The following is a 19,143-nucleotide window of genomic DNA, read 5'->3' on the forward strand; positions in this document are numbered from 1 at the left end:
CCCCTTTAATAACGATATTAATAAAACATTTTGGGTAAAGACTTTACTTGGCTTCTTTCTGTATTGACAGAACCACATATTATTTTTGTTTAGCCACTCTTTATTTCCCGTAAAGATCCTACTTTTGTATCAGAATTGTGCTATACTTTGTTTCCAGCAATTAAAATATAACTGTCCTAGGCAGGAGTGAATAATCTGTGAGATTTTGGGGGCAGGCCAGCTGTCACAAATAGGCTGTTTTTTTCACCTCAGACAATTCTGTCAGTTGAGTCGAGGTTTAGAATTAATTCCAGTTAGTTTCAACGTTTTTGAACGTCAACAGTCAAAAATGTTTCAGGATTGTACTTTCCTTTTTGCCTTCTTTAATCGCTGCCTGCTTTCTTAGAAGAATGTTGCTGTCTGACTGGGATCTGCTGTCAAGATGCAGTACCGTGCATGAGTATCTGTCTCTACATTAAGAACTAGGTCGGGGACTTCAGAGTATTTTCCTCCTCTGCTATGGGATCTCAAGATTTCTCCATCATACCCTAATTTATCACCCAAGACCTGGAGCTGAAATTAAAAATTGAAGCACATGAATTACCACTATTTTTTAATTCTCAGCAGTGGGAGCCTAGACTTCCTTTCAAACATAACATACCGGTTTCTCTAGAAAAAACGTTATGGCCAAGCTTAAGTTCTGTATTGTCATATGCCTCACATATGCTTTCTTTCATTATCCAGTCTGGCGTTCATTTTACCTATATATAACAAGGCCTAAGTCATAAAGGTAGTATAAGATAGACTGAATATGTTAACATGCTTTTAATTTTTAATTAGGTAACATTCCACCTACTCTCTGAAAAAAATATTCTGGCTTTGTAGAGTTCTTTAAATTATATATAAACATTAAAAAAATTCTACATTATAACTTCTTATAGTTTCTAGTAAAACACATAGCTCTTCTCCAAAGTGAAGGAGTTCTAAAGTATTAAATATAAAGGGTTCTACACAGATACTCTATTATCTCTGTCTCAAAGTTCATCTTAGTTTTGAATATCTAACTCATTTTGATCTGACTACATCAAAACAACAATTATTAATGATAGCAGTAATAATGTCATATACACACTTGTGCTCTTAATACGTGATAAGCCCTTGTTCAGAGAAAATCATGTTTTCCTACACCTACATTTGATTTTAATAATCAAATACTGACTCACCAAAACACTTCAGTCATGCTGCTCTTAGCCTGACATCTGTTTTATTTCACGTGTAGTGCCATCAGCACATGGACTGCAGCTTTTCTCCCACGTGACATGTCTTTACAAAAATATAAATGAATGGTATGTTCACAGTTTTGGGGTTTCTTTTAAATGGTAGTTATGATATAAAAATGAAAACTCAGAAAAATACTCCAGAGCCCCAATCATGCTCTTTCAATGTCTCAATTTTCATATCATAAGGGAATGGTTCAAAGCTGCACCAGGGGAGGTTTAGACTGGAAGTTAAGAAGCATTTCCTCACTGAGAGGGCGGTCAAATGCTGGAAGAGGCTTCCTAGAGAGGTGGTTGATGCCCCAAGCCTGTCAGTGTTTAAGAGGCATTTGGACAACGCCCTTAACAACATGCTTTAAGTTTGGTCAGCCCTGAATTGGTCAGGCAGTTGGGCCAGATGATCATTGTAGGTCCTGTCCAACTGAAATAGTCTATTCTATTCTGTTCTGTTCTGTTCTATTCTATTCTATATAAACATAGAAATGTGCATTTCAATAATTGTGATTTTTGTAACCTCAGTGGGACATTGAAGTAACTGGGATTGCTTCAGGACTGAACATACTCAAATTTGTAATATCATTTGTGTTTAAAAGGAAAAAATGGTTCCAGTAATGAGCAAGGTACTTACACATGTCTTAAGGAGAGTGAAAGTAAATGGAGAAGGAGACTTTGGCTAAATTTAACAAATGTATTTAAGTGAGTTAGGATGCTGAAAATGTCTGTTGAAGGTATACAAAACAATTTATGTGGTAGCTCTTGCTTGTAGTGTGTAGCTGAAAATTATAGCCCCACATCTTTTTTCATGTCCCTTGACACAATTATTTTCAGCTTAAATAATTTTCAGGAATTTCTTACTCTATTTAAACATTTTTGCAGCAGCTTTGCATGAGTATGGATTTATACTAACACACAGCTGTATGACTTCATAAGAATATATTTCAGGCAATGTAGAAGAGTTATACAGCTTCAGGTAGATCTGTGGGTTCATTCTAATCTTCCTGAAGTAAAACTTGACATATTTCTTTCCTGCCATGTTTCAGGAATAAAATATCCCACTTATCCACTGGAGCAAAGAGTTGCCATGGTTTAAGGCTTAATTTTCTGTACTTTAGTTGTCAGTCTTGCTTTTCTGCCAGACATTACCTCCTTCTCACAGCAAACTCAACCAGAGCACACGTATGCCTATGCCTCAGTAGCTCAGCAGATAAGGGTGGTGTGTTGGTACAACCCCATCTTCACTGATGTCTCTTCTGCTACTTTTGCTTTTTGGGCAGAAGCTCTTGCAAGAAATAAATGGGTAGCTGGAGCTGGTGATTCCAGCCGTTGCCTCCCATGGTTGGTCCTTCACAGCAGTTAATACCAATATTTGCTACAAACTCTTTAATATTGATATCACCCCCTTGCTCAGATGGTGGAGGGTTGAATCACTACCCATCTCTTTAGCTTTTATTTTATGTTCCTGCTTTTTTATTGTTATCATCGTGTTGGATGTTATTTTAAACAACAACAAAAATTAAATATAATAATAATAATTAAACCTGTACATGTTAGGACATTTTCTCTTTAGTCTTTCAAGAGAAATGCTTTTTGGAATCAATTGTAATTATAACATTTACCAGGCAGTTGCTGTGTGCTCAGTCCTACAGCCTCTAAATATAGTTCCTTTGTTTTTCTTGGCTGGCTTGCGTCCTGATTTGTTTTTTTTCTGCCTCTAACTGGAGGCTTTTCAGTGAGAGAGTTTGAACAAGGACAGTTTATTAATCTGTAGACAAGGGATAGCAAATTATTTGTACCACAAACTTCAAAAAAGCTGTAGGTTATTAACTTCACAGTTTGTTCAGTCTGAGCAAAGTTGCATGAGCTTCAAAACCACTTTCTGCCCTCCTTCATAAGCCAGATATGATAATTACATTCTAATACCTGTAATCACAGCATTTTAGGCAGAGAAATTTCAAAATTTGAAATAGAAAGATTGTGAACAACTTTCTCAATTAGATCCCAAATATTTTCAGTTCTTAAATTCTTTTAGTCTCACATTCAGAGAAATAAAGGTTAAGGGATATTGGTTTAGTACAGCTATGCATTCCTTTGCAGAAAAAAAAAAGAACAAAAGCCTGTGATTAGAGCTATCAGCCTCTCTCAAGTCTCTTGTCACTTTCTGAATATCTGTAAGAAAAAGAACATCTTCTTAATTTAATTTGTTTAATGTCTGTCCATCTGTCTTCCTTGACCCTACCCAGCACCAGTCTTGTAAATGAAATCTCTTAAGTATTTAGCCACACTGTAAAAATTTAGACGTGCTAAGCTTCTGTGCCACAGCTCTCTCCATTGAAGTCTCTGGAACTGTCTGTGATTTGCGTGTTGACAGCCTTAATAAAGCGTCTTCCATTTTGCACATACTTTTCTGCATGTTGTTTTCCTCTTTGTGTATATTATGGACTCTTGATTTATTTATTACAGAGCATCAAAACTCATTTTGCTTGACTGCATTCCTGTATATATCAAAAGGGAATAAAGAACTAGATGAAGTGAAGAATTTTCTCAATTTGACACATGCTAAAGGTTGTGGGTTTTTGTCTGCTAACCGTATATGAAGAAAATGCTTGTTTACAAGATAAAGTTCCTTGATGCTGCATAAATGAGAAATTCAATGTTTCCAACCTTTCTTTCCATTATATTTGTGGTTTCTTTCCCCAAAAAAGAGAAATGTACATGAAAACAAATGCCATAATTCCAGATTTTAAGATGCATTCTTATTTAATATGATTTGAGTTTTGGGTAGTCATAACTTGGGATGTACTGGTGGCGTTTCATTTCTCTAACAATGGCCTAAGGAGATAAGCTTGTAGGAAGAAGTAATATTCTCTATTGACCAACTGATACAGTTGGAAAAATTACACCAGCCTTCAGGAGCACAAGACCTTCTTCAAGTCAGAGGCACTTCTGCCCAATAGGAGGTGTTCTGTAGAACACCAAGTGTGCTCTTTTGCAAGGTCTTGTTTTTGAGCATAGGTTAAACACATAGATTATAATGAATGAAAAATATTCTTACGTAAAAGCACTGAATTAAAGAAAGTGCTTCTCCACTTTATTCACCGTCATGTGGCATCTGATAGATGGTTTACCTTTCCCCACAGATCAGATAGTCAGTGGTCAGTGTGCAATACTTGAGTATTAAACAACCTCCTTTTTTGCAGGTGATCAAATGTAAGTTTTGCAGTGTGATCCAAAAATATCTCTATTTCTATAGTGCTTCCATCATGCCTCCATCATGGGTTTGTTGAAGTTGCTAATGATTCTATTTGTGCCCACAGAATTTGGGGACAATGATGAGCAGCTTCCACCTGAAACTGAACAAATGCCCCAGAAACAGTCCAGTGACTCTGCAGGTTATAAAGAAGAATCTACAGGTTGGCCTTGTGGCATATATAATATCTCTTTCTTGCTAGTATCAAGATTTGTATGCCTTCCTTTTCTGCAAGCTTTTACTATATTTGAAAATTGACTGTAAATATCATTCCTTACCTTAACTTTTTTCTTTTAAAGAAGTTTATAATGGAATAGTCAGGTTCAAGTTATTCAAACACAAATGCAATTAAAGGCATGTTGTTATTTGATGTTAAAAATAATGCACTAAGTATTTGCACTTTGGAAAACAACAAAATCCCAGTATTGCCTCTACTGCCTAAATACCAAATTAATAAACGTGTACAGAGAACTACAGAAGTAACAAATATAGTGAGCATTGCTGAAATTGCTGGTTGACGTAACTAACCTCTTGTATTCAGAAATCCATGAGCACTCTTTAAACAATGAAGTCATAAGAGAGGGAAATCAGAGGAAGAAAAACTTTAGAAACTCACTCTCATGGATTGTGACACACCCCCACCAAAAAAAGGCAGAAGAAAATACCAGGAAAAAATGGGGGAAAAAAACCCCAACAAACTAGGAAATAATCACATTGCAATATTCACAAACACCTACATGAGATTTTAACAAACCCTGATTCTACAGACCATTTAAAAATTAATATTGTATCCATTAATCAGAAATTACTAGTCAGTTCCCTGTGGCAAGGGATCTTGGGAAAAATAGGAATGGATTTTAACTTTGGATGTGAATGAACAAAATATATCCTGTACTTTCCTTAGTCATCCATTGTCCTGTTAACAGCTTGCTAGATTTCACGCAGAGTCATGTTTTCTTCTGTTTGATATAAGGTAAAATTCTGCAGCATGTGGAACTCCATAGAACCATAAGCTAAAGAAAAGATACACAAAATACTATAGCAGCCTTTTCTCAAAAAATGCTTTGAAGGCAACTTATCTTTAATGGACACAGCCTGCTTTAGTTTTTAAAATATACTAGAAGTTTTAGAATATGTTAAAGTTCAAAAGAGGAATAAATCCAACATAAATTGTTTTATTTTATTTTAAATAGCAAGTTGTTAAATATACACATTTTTATGCATTAGAAAGAATCATCTTAATCTGTAAACCAAACTGCTTTTTTTTTCCAAACAGCATAAATCAATACACACAATATAAGTTTATCTACTAAGTACATTTCACTGTAATATGCTGAACGTTATTTGTCAGTATATATTTATAAGTAAGTAATGAAAAGTCTATATAAACAAACTACATTGTCTGTTTCAAAAAGACAGATGAAAATATGCTCATAATGAAATATGTATCAGTTCTGAGTAACGGAAGCGTCACTTTTATCCTACATTTTGCCTTTCTGTTTATTTTGATAGTCAAACTCTAATGAAGAAGACAGGCTGGCTTCTGCTGTCTCTGTCTCAGCTTTGGCAGGAAAGAAGGATTTTTTCATCCTTTTTGTTGCTGAATATGGACTAAGGGCAGAACAAGTAATACCTAATACTAGCAGAACACTGGAGAAAAAGATATTAAAGCCTTTCCTTCCCCAGCAACTCACTTGGAGAACATGGGAGCAGAAAGCCTTTGAGGGTTGCTTGTCTCTATGGTAACTATATTCAGTAAAGGCAAAGAAGACAGAGCAAAAGAATATGAGAGATTGCCATATAGGCATTCCCTGTGAAAGCTCCAGATTTAGGGCGGGGGGGGATTGTTTCCTATCACCTCTGTGATAAGGAAAAGAAATTAAGAGCAGCACTGTTAGACAGACTGCCACCTCCTCTGAAGGAAATGTGTTTGCATTTTTAGATCCATTTATTTTTAAACCATTACTGTCTTTTTAAGTAGTTTTCTTGACTATGTTTCTTATTTCTTTAAAAAAAATCTTCTCACCATAAATCACCTCTGCAGACAGAATGGTATTATAACTTAATCTAATGGCAAAGGTACCGCTGCCTTACTTAAAAATATTTTCAATATTTTTTGTCCCTGAGACCCAGTTTGAAACAAACCAAATGCCAGAGAGGCAACATTTTTGTCATAATAAGGTTAATACCTGAACCAAAACCAAATAATATTTGGGTTGTCCAATTTTTGGGTAGTCCCTTTTCCCTAGGAATGTAATCCTTCTTTCTTTTATTACCTCTCCCCTCTTCCCAGGGGAAAGTTTCTTCAGTTCACTCAGGCCTGTGTAATCTATTTAAAAGCTCCACAAGTATGTAATAATCACTGTTGGATAAGTTTCTTTAAGTAAGAAAACTCTCAAACACAGGTAATCAGATAGAATTATGTGCCTAGAGTAGAGAATCAAAGCTGGAACGCATGCTGGTCCATCATTTGCTAAGTAGAGCCTATCAGGAGAGGTGTAACATGAATTGTAAGTGTTTTTGAGATTAAGGTTCATATGGGAAGCACTCTATTAAATAGAGTGGATTTGTTACCATGTTCAATGTTCTGTCTCAGAACATTGTCAAATATTCATTTAAATCCATTATTCTGCCTGTTTGTTTCCAAAGTTTCAGGACCTACTCAGAACTGAGAGGTTTTTAAAGGGCAGAACTATAAAAGATTATCTATTGAAGGCTAGATCCAGCCAGCACGCATTACCATCATACTTACTGCTTTGAATAGAGCCATGGTTCGTAAGGCAGCGCATGTGATTTCTACTGTGAATGTGCCAGGGATAACACGTGCAAAAAGCAGATAGTGTAACCTAGTTATTAATTTTGTTAAAATTTGTGTTCCTAATGGAATCATCATGACATAATGCATTAGAGCTGCCCAAATTTAAGCGGGTTTTACCTGGCTACATCTCTGTCTCATTTGCAATACATCACTGCAGAATGCAACGCAATTAATTGTACCATTTACACAACATCTTTTAATGTACATGAAAAGGAAGGTATTTTCATGTTCCTTTTTAGACTCACAGCAAGAGACAGAAATGTCGTTGCAGGGGATAATTAATGTAATGAAGTATACGGAATGAATGTGTAGTTTAGTAAAACGCAAATGTCTTAAACATTTTCAAGAAAAAAAAAATTTCTAATTCAAAATCAGACTATTTGAAATCTCAAAGGTGTTTTTGCTTCATGATATGCCCTTTTTCACTTTTGGTTTATGTTTAGACTAATAATCATTCAGACAGAAGGAAGGTTAGCCACTGAGGTGTCAGTCTAATAGTTGTGTTGTTTGAAGCTATTAAAAAAAAGGAGGTGAAATGCATTAAGTATTCTTTGTTATAAAAGATCACAAAAATAGTTGCCAAAAAGCTTATTTGTTAACCTGTTATTTAGTAGTGTCTCAATTACAATAAAGTTTTCAGTTCATCTTGGGGACAGCATGTCAGGATGCTGTGGGGGCCTGAGAAACAGGGAGCTGGGAGCAGAAGGTGGTAACCCTGGCCATCAGGACAGGGTCCAGCAGCCAGAGGCGGTCCCACCACCCCAGCCAGGAGCAGGGCAGCTCCAGCCCTGGGCACTGGGCACCTCCCTGGCGACAGCGACGAGCTGCGACCGGGCTGGGATGTCAGCCATGGCCGAGCAGGGCTGTGGGCAGCTGGAGACCAGCCCTGCTGCAGCATTGCTGAGGCAGAGGCTGCCAGCCCCGGGGGGGCGCCGACAGGGGGTCATGGGCTGTGGGCAGGTGGGGGGAGCCCCAGAAGCCTGGGCAGGGACGGCCAAGCCCGGAGATGCCCTCAGGTCCCTGAGCCAGCGTATGAGTTGCCGTAGAGCGCCTGATTTATTTCAAATCTCAGTTTATCATATATACAGTAGAGGTAAATGAGGGTATTGAAAGAATAAAAGTTGCAGCCTCAAAAGTTGAAGAATAAAATTCTTAAAGGCCCCTAGGTATCTAGACATTTTCTATACTTCTAGAGGCCTACACATTAAGACCCAGGCCCATAAGGAGATGTAGACATTGCAGTGACCAAAACTGCCATACTAAGTGTCTGGCCTTATATGTGGAATTAAGGATTGTAGAACTAGGCACAACAAGTAGCAAACTAGCAAGGGGTCAGCCTTAGTGAGTCATGAAGGAATGTCAAAAGGAGGCATGTATTTGAAACCCTGCATCTTTTTAAATTTGGCTGATGACAAAAGAACAGAAGTCACTAAATCTAGCTCTTTGGCAATTAACTTTCTAGAGTCAGGGCACTGGCTTGCTTTCTTCTAGAAGACATCTAGACCTTTGATATAATAGCTTCATGGGTAGCTTAGCGATCCAAGTCAGAAAAAATTGTTAGATGTGTTCCTTGTCCTGCAGGCACTCACATATCCCAGCTGCTATTGACACTTCCACACGATGCTTTAGTTGGTAGCATATGAGACAAAAGTTAGGCAGCACCTCTACACTGCCCACCATGTTTAGTCCTGTTTCCTGCTGAATCTTACTGGTATCTAATCACTGAAATCCTGCTACATTGTACTTAGTAACAGCATTTGGTGATCTGGCTTTATTTTGGAAAATTAAATGTGGCATTTCTGGATTTCTTCAACAATCCACAAGGGAAGATTGAGAGGCATTCAGTTCTGGGAGGAAATACTAGTTTTTTAAAGAAGAAAATTGTAACAGGGCAATATAACTCTTAATGAAAGAGAAAAATTGTTTGGATTTTTCAGGTTGGGGCAAACACAAAACGAATGTTACAGTGCTGCAATTTCACATAGTGAGCGTTGGCCTGCTTAATGCCAGGGAGTAAACATAAAACACTGGTTTTTTAATGTTTCTGGGTTTTGTATTTTTAAGAAAATGGTCAAAGCTTTTAACATGTAGGGCATTATGTAAGTCTTTCATTCTTAGTAATACCTCTCCTTTTTACGTGTAGGAAGTTACATAAGGAAAAATTGTCATAATGGTCCTTTTTTGTAAAAACCAGTACAGGTTCATTGGAATAGACTGAAAGTGTTGTTGCTTGTGTCAAAATCTGTTCCTGCTCTTTCAAACTCAAAACAAGACAGAAACAAAAACAGGAGGGGAAAATAATAGCAAAGCAGAAAACCACTCCATCCACTGGAGCTGGAGTTCAAGCTCTTTCTTGCAGCTTCGTTTCTGGCAAGACACAAACACAGCATACACTGTAAGTCCTGCCATCTTATAGTAATATCAGACCATTTGAGTCATTGCTCTTAAATGTTTTTCTGTCTGTTAGCTGAAGGCACTGACTATTAAACAGAACATAAAAGAAAAATGCTAAGAAAAAGATGAAAATCAGGGTTGAAAATTGTATGAGTGCAGGGAATGGGGATAGCAGCAACACCACCACATTACTGCTACTGGAGACTGTTCATGATTTAGTAAGGACAAGGTGGTGATGGTGTCATCTAGGCACCTCTGTATGTTCTTCTAGCTGAGATGGAACTTTGTCTCAGGACTTTCAGGGCCTAACAATGTCTAAATGGATATTAATTGCAGCCCTGGGAACCAATGAGTAGCTCTCTCTCTGTTAATGTGTCAATATCAACTTTTTAATTTGATGTCTGCTGTCCCTATCAAGTTTTTAGTTCTGTCTGGCTTTTTCAGCAAAATGGATGGCAGTGCAAGCAGCTATCCTTTTGTTATTTTGCTCATCAAGTATGTCAACGCATTTGCTATGGTTTCGTCATGTTTACCATAAGTAGTACCTGTGAATTTCTTACTTATATTAATGCATTCTTTCAATCTCTAACCTTTGTTTACTTTTCATGAGACAGTGTTAGGAGACAGGCTTGGACTTCTCTGATCTTAAACAATTGACACTACAAGTCTCTGCACAATGTTTCTTAAGAGATTAAAGTCTTTTCTTTCCCTTACTCATTAAACAAGTTATTGTATGCAGGCATGGCTTCATCAAAGCCAAAATTTTTCTGAGAGTTTGTCAGTCCAAGTATCCACAGAGGGAAGACATGATGTAATTTTTTTTAAAAAAATCATTTATTTATTCATTCAGATTTGTATTACTATTATTTTCATCATTTATACACTCCTTGTCCTAGAGTGTATTGACTGGGAGATGGGATTTACATCCACAGTCCTTTTCCTTGTATAACTATGGGTGACTTCTAGCCTCCATAGAAATGGGTTACACATTTGCATCTCATTGTTGGCACTTAGAATTACTCCACACATACATACATCTCTGTTGCTTCATAGCACCAGTATTTGGGTTCTATAGGTAATAGGTATAGCATGCCTTTGTCTGCAAAAAGTAAGTGTGTTCTTAGGATCCCTATAAGCATATCCCTGCGAAAGTGCAGAGGGAACAGCACACAAAGTCATGCTCCAGCCATGGTAAACCTAGGCTGCTGCTGCTTGCAGGGGCTTTGCCGATAGTGTAGGAGAAGCTGTTCCTAAGAATCCTGTGAATAACAGAGTGATTTCAAGTACGATGCAACTCCACTGTTTTTTGGGAGGACCTTCAGCCTTCTATACCTGCAGGTTCTCCCTACAGTCAGTAGAATATGTAGAGGTGGTATCCATTTCTTCCAGTAATTTTAGCATGCTGAACCATTTCACTGGGAAGAGCCAAAATGTCTCAACAGATTAACTTATGTTGGGAATACTTAGTATTTGAAAACAACTTTTAAGACAGAAGTACAAATAGATGTTTCAAGTATTATTTTGTTTGAAGTTTTAAAAGTTATTATCAATGAGGAGAAAAGTAACTTTTCTTTGACATTGGCACCAATTATTTTACGAAATTCAGTGTATTTTTAATGGATATATAGTGCATATTTTATGCCATTATCTGCTGTAAACTTTAATTTTTGATTACACATGCATGACCAAATTGTCTCTGAGTACGTAACAGACAACCTCTTCATTAATTTCTGTACATTTATAGCAATGCACAATTGGAAAGATGCATTCATAAGTCTTAAAAGGCCTGATTTAGTGGTTAAATCACATAAATGAGGTTTGAAAGTCAGAAGAAATTAATTTCCTCTTTCAATTCTGTTGCAGACTTGGTTGTGAAATGGAAGTAATCCAGTTCTCTGAACAAATGGATCTAAATTTCAAGCTGTTTCACACCCACAGTTTCTGTTTCATGTAACTAGCAAAAGCGTGTTCAGCATCTCTGCAAAGATTAAACATTAGGTGTCCAGGAATCGAGACATTTCCATTACAGATCATTTTTAAAAGGTGGATCATAATCTCTGTGTACCTGTCTTGCCTCATTTGTTAGTTATGGTTAGAGGTATTGGTTGTAATTTGTTTAAGAACTCTTATGTTGCATGGTTTAGTGTTTTAGCTCACTGCTTTGCCTTTATCGATTTAGGATTTCAGTCTTCAATACCATCCCTCGTATCCTTGATATTTACACTGAAGTGGACTTCTCTGTTTAGTCCCTTCTTTTTCCTTTTTCCCCTAAATCTTCTATTTTCTCTGCAATTTTGCCATGCTGATCTGTATGTATCTGTGTGGCTTTGTTTGAGTAAATGAAGATTTAATTCATTAACATCTGTACAGTAAGATCTTATGCTGACGAGGGAAAACACCAAGTAGTGTGCATTATATTTCTGTTCACGTAAAGAGAACATGATCCACTTGGAAAAGAACAGATACCTGACATGCCACCTGAACACTCCACAACAGCTTCAGTAACTGAACCTGAACGAGGTCAGAACATGAAGTTGCTTCTTTGCAATGTATTCTAGTTTTCCTACTCTCTATTTCTTCCTCTATTGGCATGTTCCACATGAGGCACGACCATATGGATAGCCTGTCAGAAACGGTTCATCATTAAATCATACTTCTTAAATTAATATATATTCCTTGTATTTCTTTGCAGAAAGAAATTTGTTTGCTGATTTACGTGCTGATTTAAAAAAACACATGCAAATTCAGTGAAGTAATTTGACCTTGTTTATTTTCCTGGAGAAGCATCACTGTATACGATATCAACAGAATGAATTTGGCATTTTCAAAATGTCTTTGTAAACTAGTAATATAATAATTCATAATTGGGGGGGAAGCAGGATTTTAAAAAAATGCCACCGTATTTGAGGAAAACTTTAAAAACCCTAAAGCATAATGGTAATTTTTAAATGCAAAACTTTTTAGAGGAGCATTGCCTTCTATATACTATTTGATTTTTCAGAAATCATGCTACCTGAGTTCGCAGAGGATGATTTTCCAGATATACCAGAAATGGAAATAATCAAAAGGAAGATTGACCTTTTCATGTATGACTGGCAAACAGTGGAGTCAGAAATCAAGCAGTCATCTCTAGTTCAGGTTGTTGTTTTAGAGATTGCTGAGCAAACTCCAGAAAGTCTGCTTAATCAAACTGTGCTGGTTATGGAAAGTAAGTAATACTGTTTATGTGATTTATACTTAACCTACCAAGAGGGATTTGGGAGACCTTGCATGATGAATATATTGGGAGTGGGGATTGTTAGGTTATACTCAGTTTTGTATTACTCACGTGAAGTGGGAACAGGACATGCTGTGTCCTGTGGGTGAGCTGAAAAGCACGCTAGCAGCCTTTAAGACATAGGAAGAGTGGGGAAAACATATATTTGAAAAATATATATATGGCTCTACAAATATGTACATAATAGCTCCCCAAACATTCTGACAGAGCATTTCCCCAGTTATTTGCTTTCTCTGTTCATGTCAGGATACTGGTTTGAGAAATGGACAGAAAACAAAGTTCACTAATGTCCAATATTCACTGAAGTGAATGAGACTTTCAGGGTGTGTAATAATCTAATCTACCCACCTGCACAGATTGTGTTTCAAGACTGGATTTTTACAGTATTGAGGCTTTTTTTTTGACAAATTACCTTTCTTCACTTGTGTGCTCAAAATTACCTTTCTTCACTTGTGTGCTCAAATCTCTAACAATTTTGAGTACTGGATAAATAATACTACATTTTTCCTGTCATTACTACAATGCAAGTGTTTTATTAACCAAAATATCTATTGTGCTAGTTTTATAATAAAAGAAAATTTGTCAGAGGATTTTCCCCAATGAACAATAGGAAAAAAACTGTTGCAAACAGTTGCAACAGTAACAGGTTTGTATAATACTTTTGTAGTACAAGTTCCCATTGAAAATGCCAATTTACTTCAATGAAAAAATGACCAGTAGAATTACCATTTTTGGAGGAAGTAATATATTAATTGCTACATGCAGGGAGAACATTTTGTTCTATGAGTAGGAGAAATGCAATATACAGTTGGCATGATTTGCTTTCACACATGTGCTTGCTTTTATAGACAAAGATAATATATTCTGGTGTAGCCAAATGAAAAATACTGAAATAGAAAAAAAAATTAATCTTTTCAGAACCTTTTAAATATCATGGTTGGGAATTATCTGCTGAAGACTTAGATGAGGAAGCAGAAGATCTGGCTGCTGAAGGGGAAGATGAAGAAGAATTTGAAGAAGAGGAAAATGAAGATGAAGTAAGCATGCTGGCTTTGTCTATGCTTTTATTTTAACTCGTTTATTTTCCATTTGAACATAACCCCAGACAAGTCAGACTTTGCACCTGATTTTCTATGATCCAGTTTCAGCCTTCTTACAGAATAAATGTCAGCATATGCTTCAAGAACACTTTCATTGTATTCCTATGTTCTGGCTGCTGGTAGTTTTACTCCAGTGAGACGCATCACTACCCCATGCTAACAGAGAGAATGAATGTACCTAGTTTTGCCAGATGGTAAAGAGGGGTTTTATTAAAGAAACAAATGTGAACATTGATTTCTGTCAACTAACAATGACTCTGTGAGCCATCATATAAACATCAGAAGATGCAGAGTCCTAATGTGCAATCCTCTGTTTCATCTCAGCTATTAATAATTTTCAGACATCCACTTTAATGAAATTAAAGGTCTAGCTTTGCCTTTCTTTTATTTTCATACTATATTGGAAGACTCCCATCCCCAAATTTAACAGTACAGGATATCCATATACTGTACTGGAGCAGTATTGAACAGATTTTTTAGAAATTAATTTTATTGGATAAGTAATCTGACTTCACAATACCAGCTTTATTGCCTTTTCTGAAGAGGTCTGCTTCTGCACATTTAGAAGCAACTGAAAGTGAGTTTCAAAAACACAGCAGGAAAATATTTTAGCATAGATACTTCTAGCCTAATTTTGGTCTTCAACTACTAACTATGATATTACCTTTTCAAATTTAAAATGCTAATTCTTTTCTCAATAATTCTCTCACTACATTGGGCAGTTTGTTTTCTGACTCGGAACCTAAAAAGTGTGTGTTTTCATAGACCTATATTCAGCTTACAAACTGTCTTGAGAATAACATTCTCATTCAATGCTCAGTTGATGTATTTGACATTACTTAAGCTGAGCTACTTGATCTACTTAATCTAAGTGAAAAACTGAATTCAAGCTGGTTTTGAAAATTTTCATATTTTCAGGATGAAGAAACAACTAAGGAAAAGAAAAGGCACATGGGAGACACAAAACACTTTTGCCCAGTCAGTCTGAAAGAAAACTTTGTTCTTTACCCAGGACTCTATGAACATGCAGCTAAATATCAAGAAAAGATTTATTACTTCTCAACTTCTGAGTACAGAGATAAATTTTTGAAGAACCCTGAGGAGTATGTGGCTCACAATGAACCAATACAAGTGAGAATCTTCAAAATTGTTGCACAAAATAACAGATTAAAATCACTACTTTCCATTCCCATTTATAGTTGTTTATTATTTCTGATGTTTTTCTAGGTAACAATAAATATATCAGGCAAGCCCTTGAAACAAATAAAACACATTGCTTCCCTAGTAACTTTTTAGTGTACAATTAAATTAACACATTGAATTAATGATGCAAATAAAGCAGAAAAGAGAGAAGCATTATAAAGGCTTACAATAATCACAGGATGTGATTAACAAATACCACATATTGGGTTTTTTTTACTATCTTTAAGTCTTTTTTTTTTTTAAGTGGAAGAAGGGTAAAAGAAGGGAAGATTTATCAGAATTGTCTAATGAAGTTTCATTTTTACCTACTGGCACCAACTGCCATAGCATATTTGTTCAGTATTTCCAGAGAGCAGGCAGGCTGTTTGGAACAGCAGTAGAAAGCCTGGAAAAACTAAAATGCAAAATTGTGTGACTGTTTTTGATGCAATTTTTATAATGATATTTTGGAAGTGAAAAACAGTAGGGGGTGCACTGTAGACTCCAAATTGTTACAAATTATTCCATTTTTTTCCTATAGGCTCCTCCATTACGGGTGTGCTTACTTGGGACTCATGGAGCAGGTAAAACTACTTGTGCACGACAGATAGCAGACAAATTAGGCATTTTCCATATTCAGTTTGAGGAATATCTACAGGAATTGATCTTACCCAAAACTAAAGAGAAAGTTGGGCCCCATTTTGGTGAAGAACCTGAAGAAGATGACAGTAAAATGCCAATTCTATCGCAGAAACTGGAAGACTTCTCTCAGACCATGACTAAAACCGAGACTGAAAAAAGCAAACAGGTAATAATCTAATCTTTTTTATGTCCATACACAAAATAACCATTTTCAGACCAGAATAGGAATTTCCTATAAATTCTAGCTTGATGAAAATCACATACGTTAAATTATTTACTTGGATGAAATTTGGAAATAATAGTTATTGACAATGCTTTTTTATGAATGTCACAAACATTCTTCAAAACATTTCCAAGAATTATGTATAGGTTGTTTTATAAATAGTAGAGATAGATTCTAAATGGGGCAAAGGAAGACAAACAGAAAATAAAAAAGAAGGTCAGAATAATAACGGGAAGGTATGGTTTCCTTCAAATATTTACAATACAGAGGTTCAGTCTGGTGCATGTGCTCCAGTTGCACAGGAGTTTAGGAATGTTCATCAACAGTGCTCTCTGCACTCTCTTGGGGCAAAAGAACAGAATGCCTCTACGAGCCCTTCAGTTTGATCATTCCTTGTCAAAAAATCTGAAATATTTCAGTGTTCATAACAGGGTAAGCTAGTATTTTTTTACTACAGTAGGTTTTGTAATCTGGATTGTAGTGTTGTTTTTGCCTATTGGCAGCAGAGTTTCAAACCACGGGAAAAAATTAGGTAGCATAAAACATGCCTTGTAGTTGAAAAACTGTTTCAAATAGCTGGATATATCATGAATAATTAATGATGTTAGTTTTCAGAATATTAGTTCTTTTTCTTAATCAGGTTGAATATTGGTTCGAAATTGTTATAAATACACATTCTAAAATGCATCTCTTACAGGGTGTAATTTCCCTGAACAATAAACATCTACATAAATGTTTATCAGAAGAGAGTGATTTCTTTTATTAGACAGTGATATATTGGGAAAAACAGATGAGGTTTCAAAGCAAATTAATTCTTCTTTAGACAGCAGTGGATATGATAAAAGCCTTTATTTTGTGGAGAAGTCTCAACACACGTACACAGCATATAAATCTTTCAAAAAATGTACAGCACAAAGAAATTGAAAATCTACCTCCTAGACAACACAAATAAAGGTTTATCCAACTCTCAAAGCTTCAGGAGGAAATAGGTTTCTGCATCACATTCTAAAAGCCATTTTTTTGTGTTCCTGATACCTGCCATGTTCCTTCAAGTTACTAGTCATCAAAGACCTTCAAAGACTTCCTACTACAGGATCTAAGGAAGCTTGCAGGAGAGGAAGCAGGCTAAAGAAGAGGCATACAGAAGCAACATGCAGGCACAGTATTAGGAAGATTAGCACTCAATGGAAGTGGAAACTAGTACGGGATCTGAAGGGCAGCAAGAATTTCTACAGGAACAGCAGCAGTAAAAGGAAGACCTAGAAAATACGAGTCTGCCACTGCGTGGGGCAGGTCACCTTTTGATAAAAGCTGCTGAAGAGGCTGAGATGCTCAATGCCTTCTTTGCCGTGGGCTTTACAAGTACAGTCTAGTCTGTGGCCTTCTAGGTCTCTGTGTCTAATAGGAAAGTGTGGGTAAAGAGTAGTACTACACACAGCAGAATAGGATCAAATTTGGGATCCTTTATGTAATCTGGACATATACAAGTCAACGGGGTGCATTCACAGGTGCCAAGGAAACTGCCAAAGGTGCATTCAAGGCCACTCTATTATAATCTTGAAAAGCAGGGGAAGTCCCTGATAACTGGAAGGTAGTGTTCCTGATGAAATAGTACAAGAGCAGGTAATGTTGGAAGCAAATGCTTCAACACAGATGGAATACAGATTGAAATCATGGAAGTCAGAACAAAAATTCAGTTCAATCTAAGAGGAGGTTCTTTTGGCAAGTCACTTTTCAACTTGGTCATCACAGCCAAAAATAAGGCAAGTGTTCCTGGCACAGATGGTTATGGCTGGCTCTCACTCAGATTTACTTTTTTGGCATCAATGTATGTCTTACACAAAGGCACTTCTGTTAGTATTTTTTCCTCATCATCTTTGTATCTGCTGGTAAACAGTCTTCTTTACATTGGGATTTTTTTCTTACACTTGTTGTAAAGCGCTTTATCTGATGGCATGACCAAAGCACAGCTGATGCAACTGCAGTTCAGTTTAGAAATCCATTCATTGGCCCATGCACAAAGCTCTAGACAATAACGTTATGGACTCCTTAAGGATTTCTCTGAGTATGACTACCACCAGACTGTTCGACTACCCTGTTTTCCACTACCTCTCCAAAATAATTTCATTTAATGTCATTTCTATCATTCTCTTTCTCTTGGTGCAAGACACTAGGAGTGTATCTATCAAAGCTTAAGGTAAATGTCAGCTATAATATTCGAAGCAAAAAGAAATGCATTCTCAGCCATATCAATCTCACAGTGTTACATATTCTGCAAAAACAGTTTTTCATAAGAACTTAACAGCTAGATTTGGTATTTGAGTGCTCTGCATTTGACTAGACATTGATACTGCTACTGCTTTGTAGAACAATGCTATCTTTCTGATTTCTGGTCATGTGCCTATACCCAGTAACCTTACATATCTTTCTTTGACATCTTTCTTCAGATTACATCGAAAGATAAAAGTCACTTTTAAAAAGTAAAAAAACATTCTGATGTAGAACAGATAGTCTTCCAGCTTGAGAACCTGTGTAACTAAATGGAAAACTTGTAGGCAATTAGGAGAAACTGAGCATTTCAGTTTCTGTTCCTCTGAATTGAGCATATATTTGTGCTTGGTTTTAGGTTTCATTAAAAGTAATACAGAAGCAATTGTCCCAACTCTAGGGAAGTACCTAATCCCAAGCACGTGGAAAATATCCCAAAATGTGTAATGTAGTACAATGAAATGTGACAAATGATTTTACTTTTTTTCTGCTGGTTTAAATCAAATGAAGTCAATACCTTACTTTTAGTCAAAAAATGATAAATGTGTCAGGTAGATCTTTCTTTCTGGTTTGTTTTTTTAATTCCTTTTTTTGTGGATTTTCATTATATAAAGGAAGTGGAGTTAACTGATGAGGAAGAAGCAATCAAAGCAAATCTAATGGATAATGAGGCTCTGCCTCCAGAAGTCCTTGATAACATTGTTCTTGACTGGTGGAGGAAAGAGCCATTCCGGTA

The 19,143-nt window shown here is 36.4% G+C and overlaps 1 protein-coding gene across 1 annotated transcript in view; it reads left to right on the forward strand.

Moving 5' to 3' along the window:
- AK9 (adenylate kinase 9) overlaps window positions 1-19,143 on the forward strand; it is a 71,282-nt gene that overhangs the window by 32,270 nt on the left and 19,869 nt on the right. Inside the window, exons 17-21 of the mRNA XM_086460453.1 lie at window positions 12,717-12,923; window positions 13,911-14,029; window positions 15,011-15,223; window positions 15,816-16,082; window positions 19,022-19,140. Coding sequence (XP_086316579.1) covers window positions 12,717-12,923; window positions 13,911-14,029; window positions 15,011-15,223; window positions 15,816-16,082; window positions 19,022-19,140 — 925 coding nt within the window. The remainder of the gene's footprint in view (window positions 1-12,716; window positions 12,924-13,910; window positions 14,030-15,010; window positions 15,224-15,815; window positions 16,083-19,021; window positions 19,141-19,143) is intronic.

The sequence above is a fragment of the Leptosomus discolor genome, chromosome 2 (genome assembly GCF_034619465.1).
Source record: "Leptosomus discolor isolate bLepDis1 chromosome 2, bLepDis1.hap2, whole genome shotgun sequence".
Taxonomy (NCBI): Eukaryota; Metazoa; Chordata; class Aves; order Leptosomiformes; family Leptosomidae; genus Leptosomus; species Leptosomus discolor.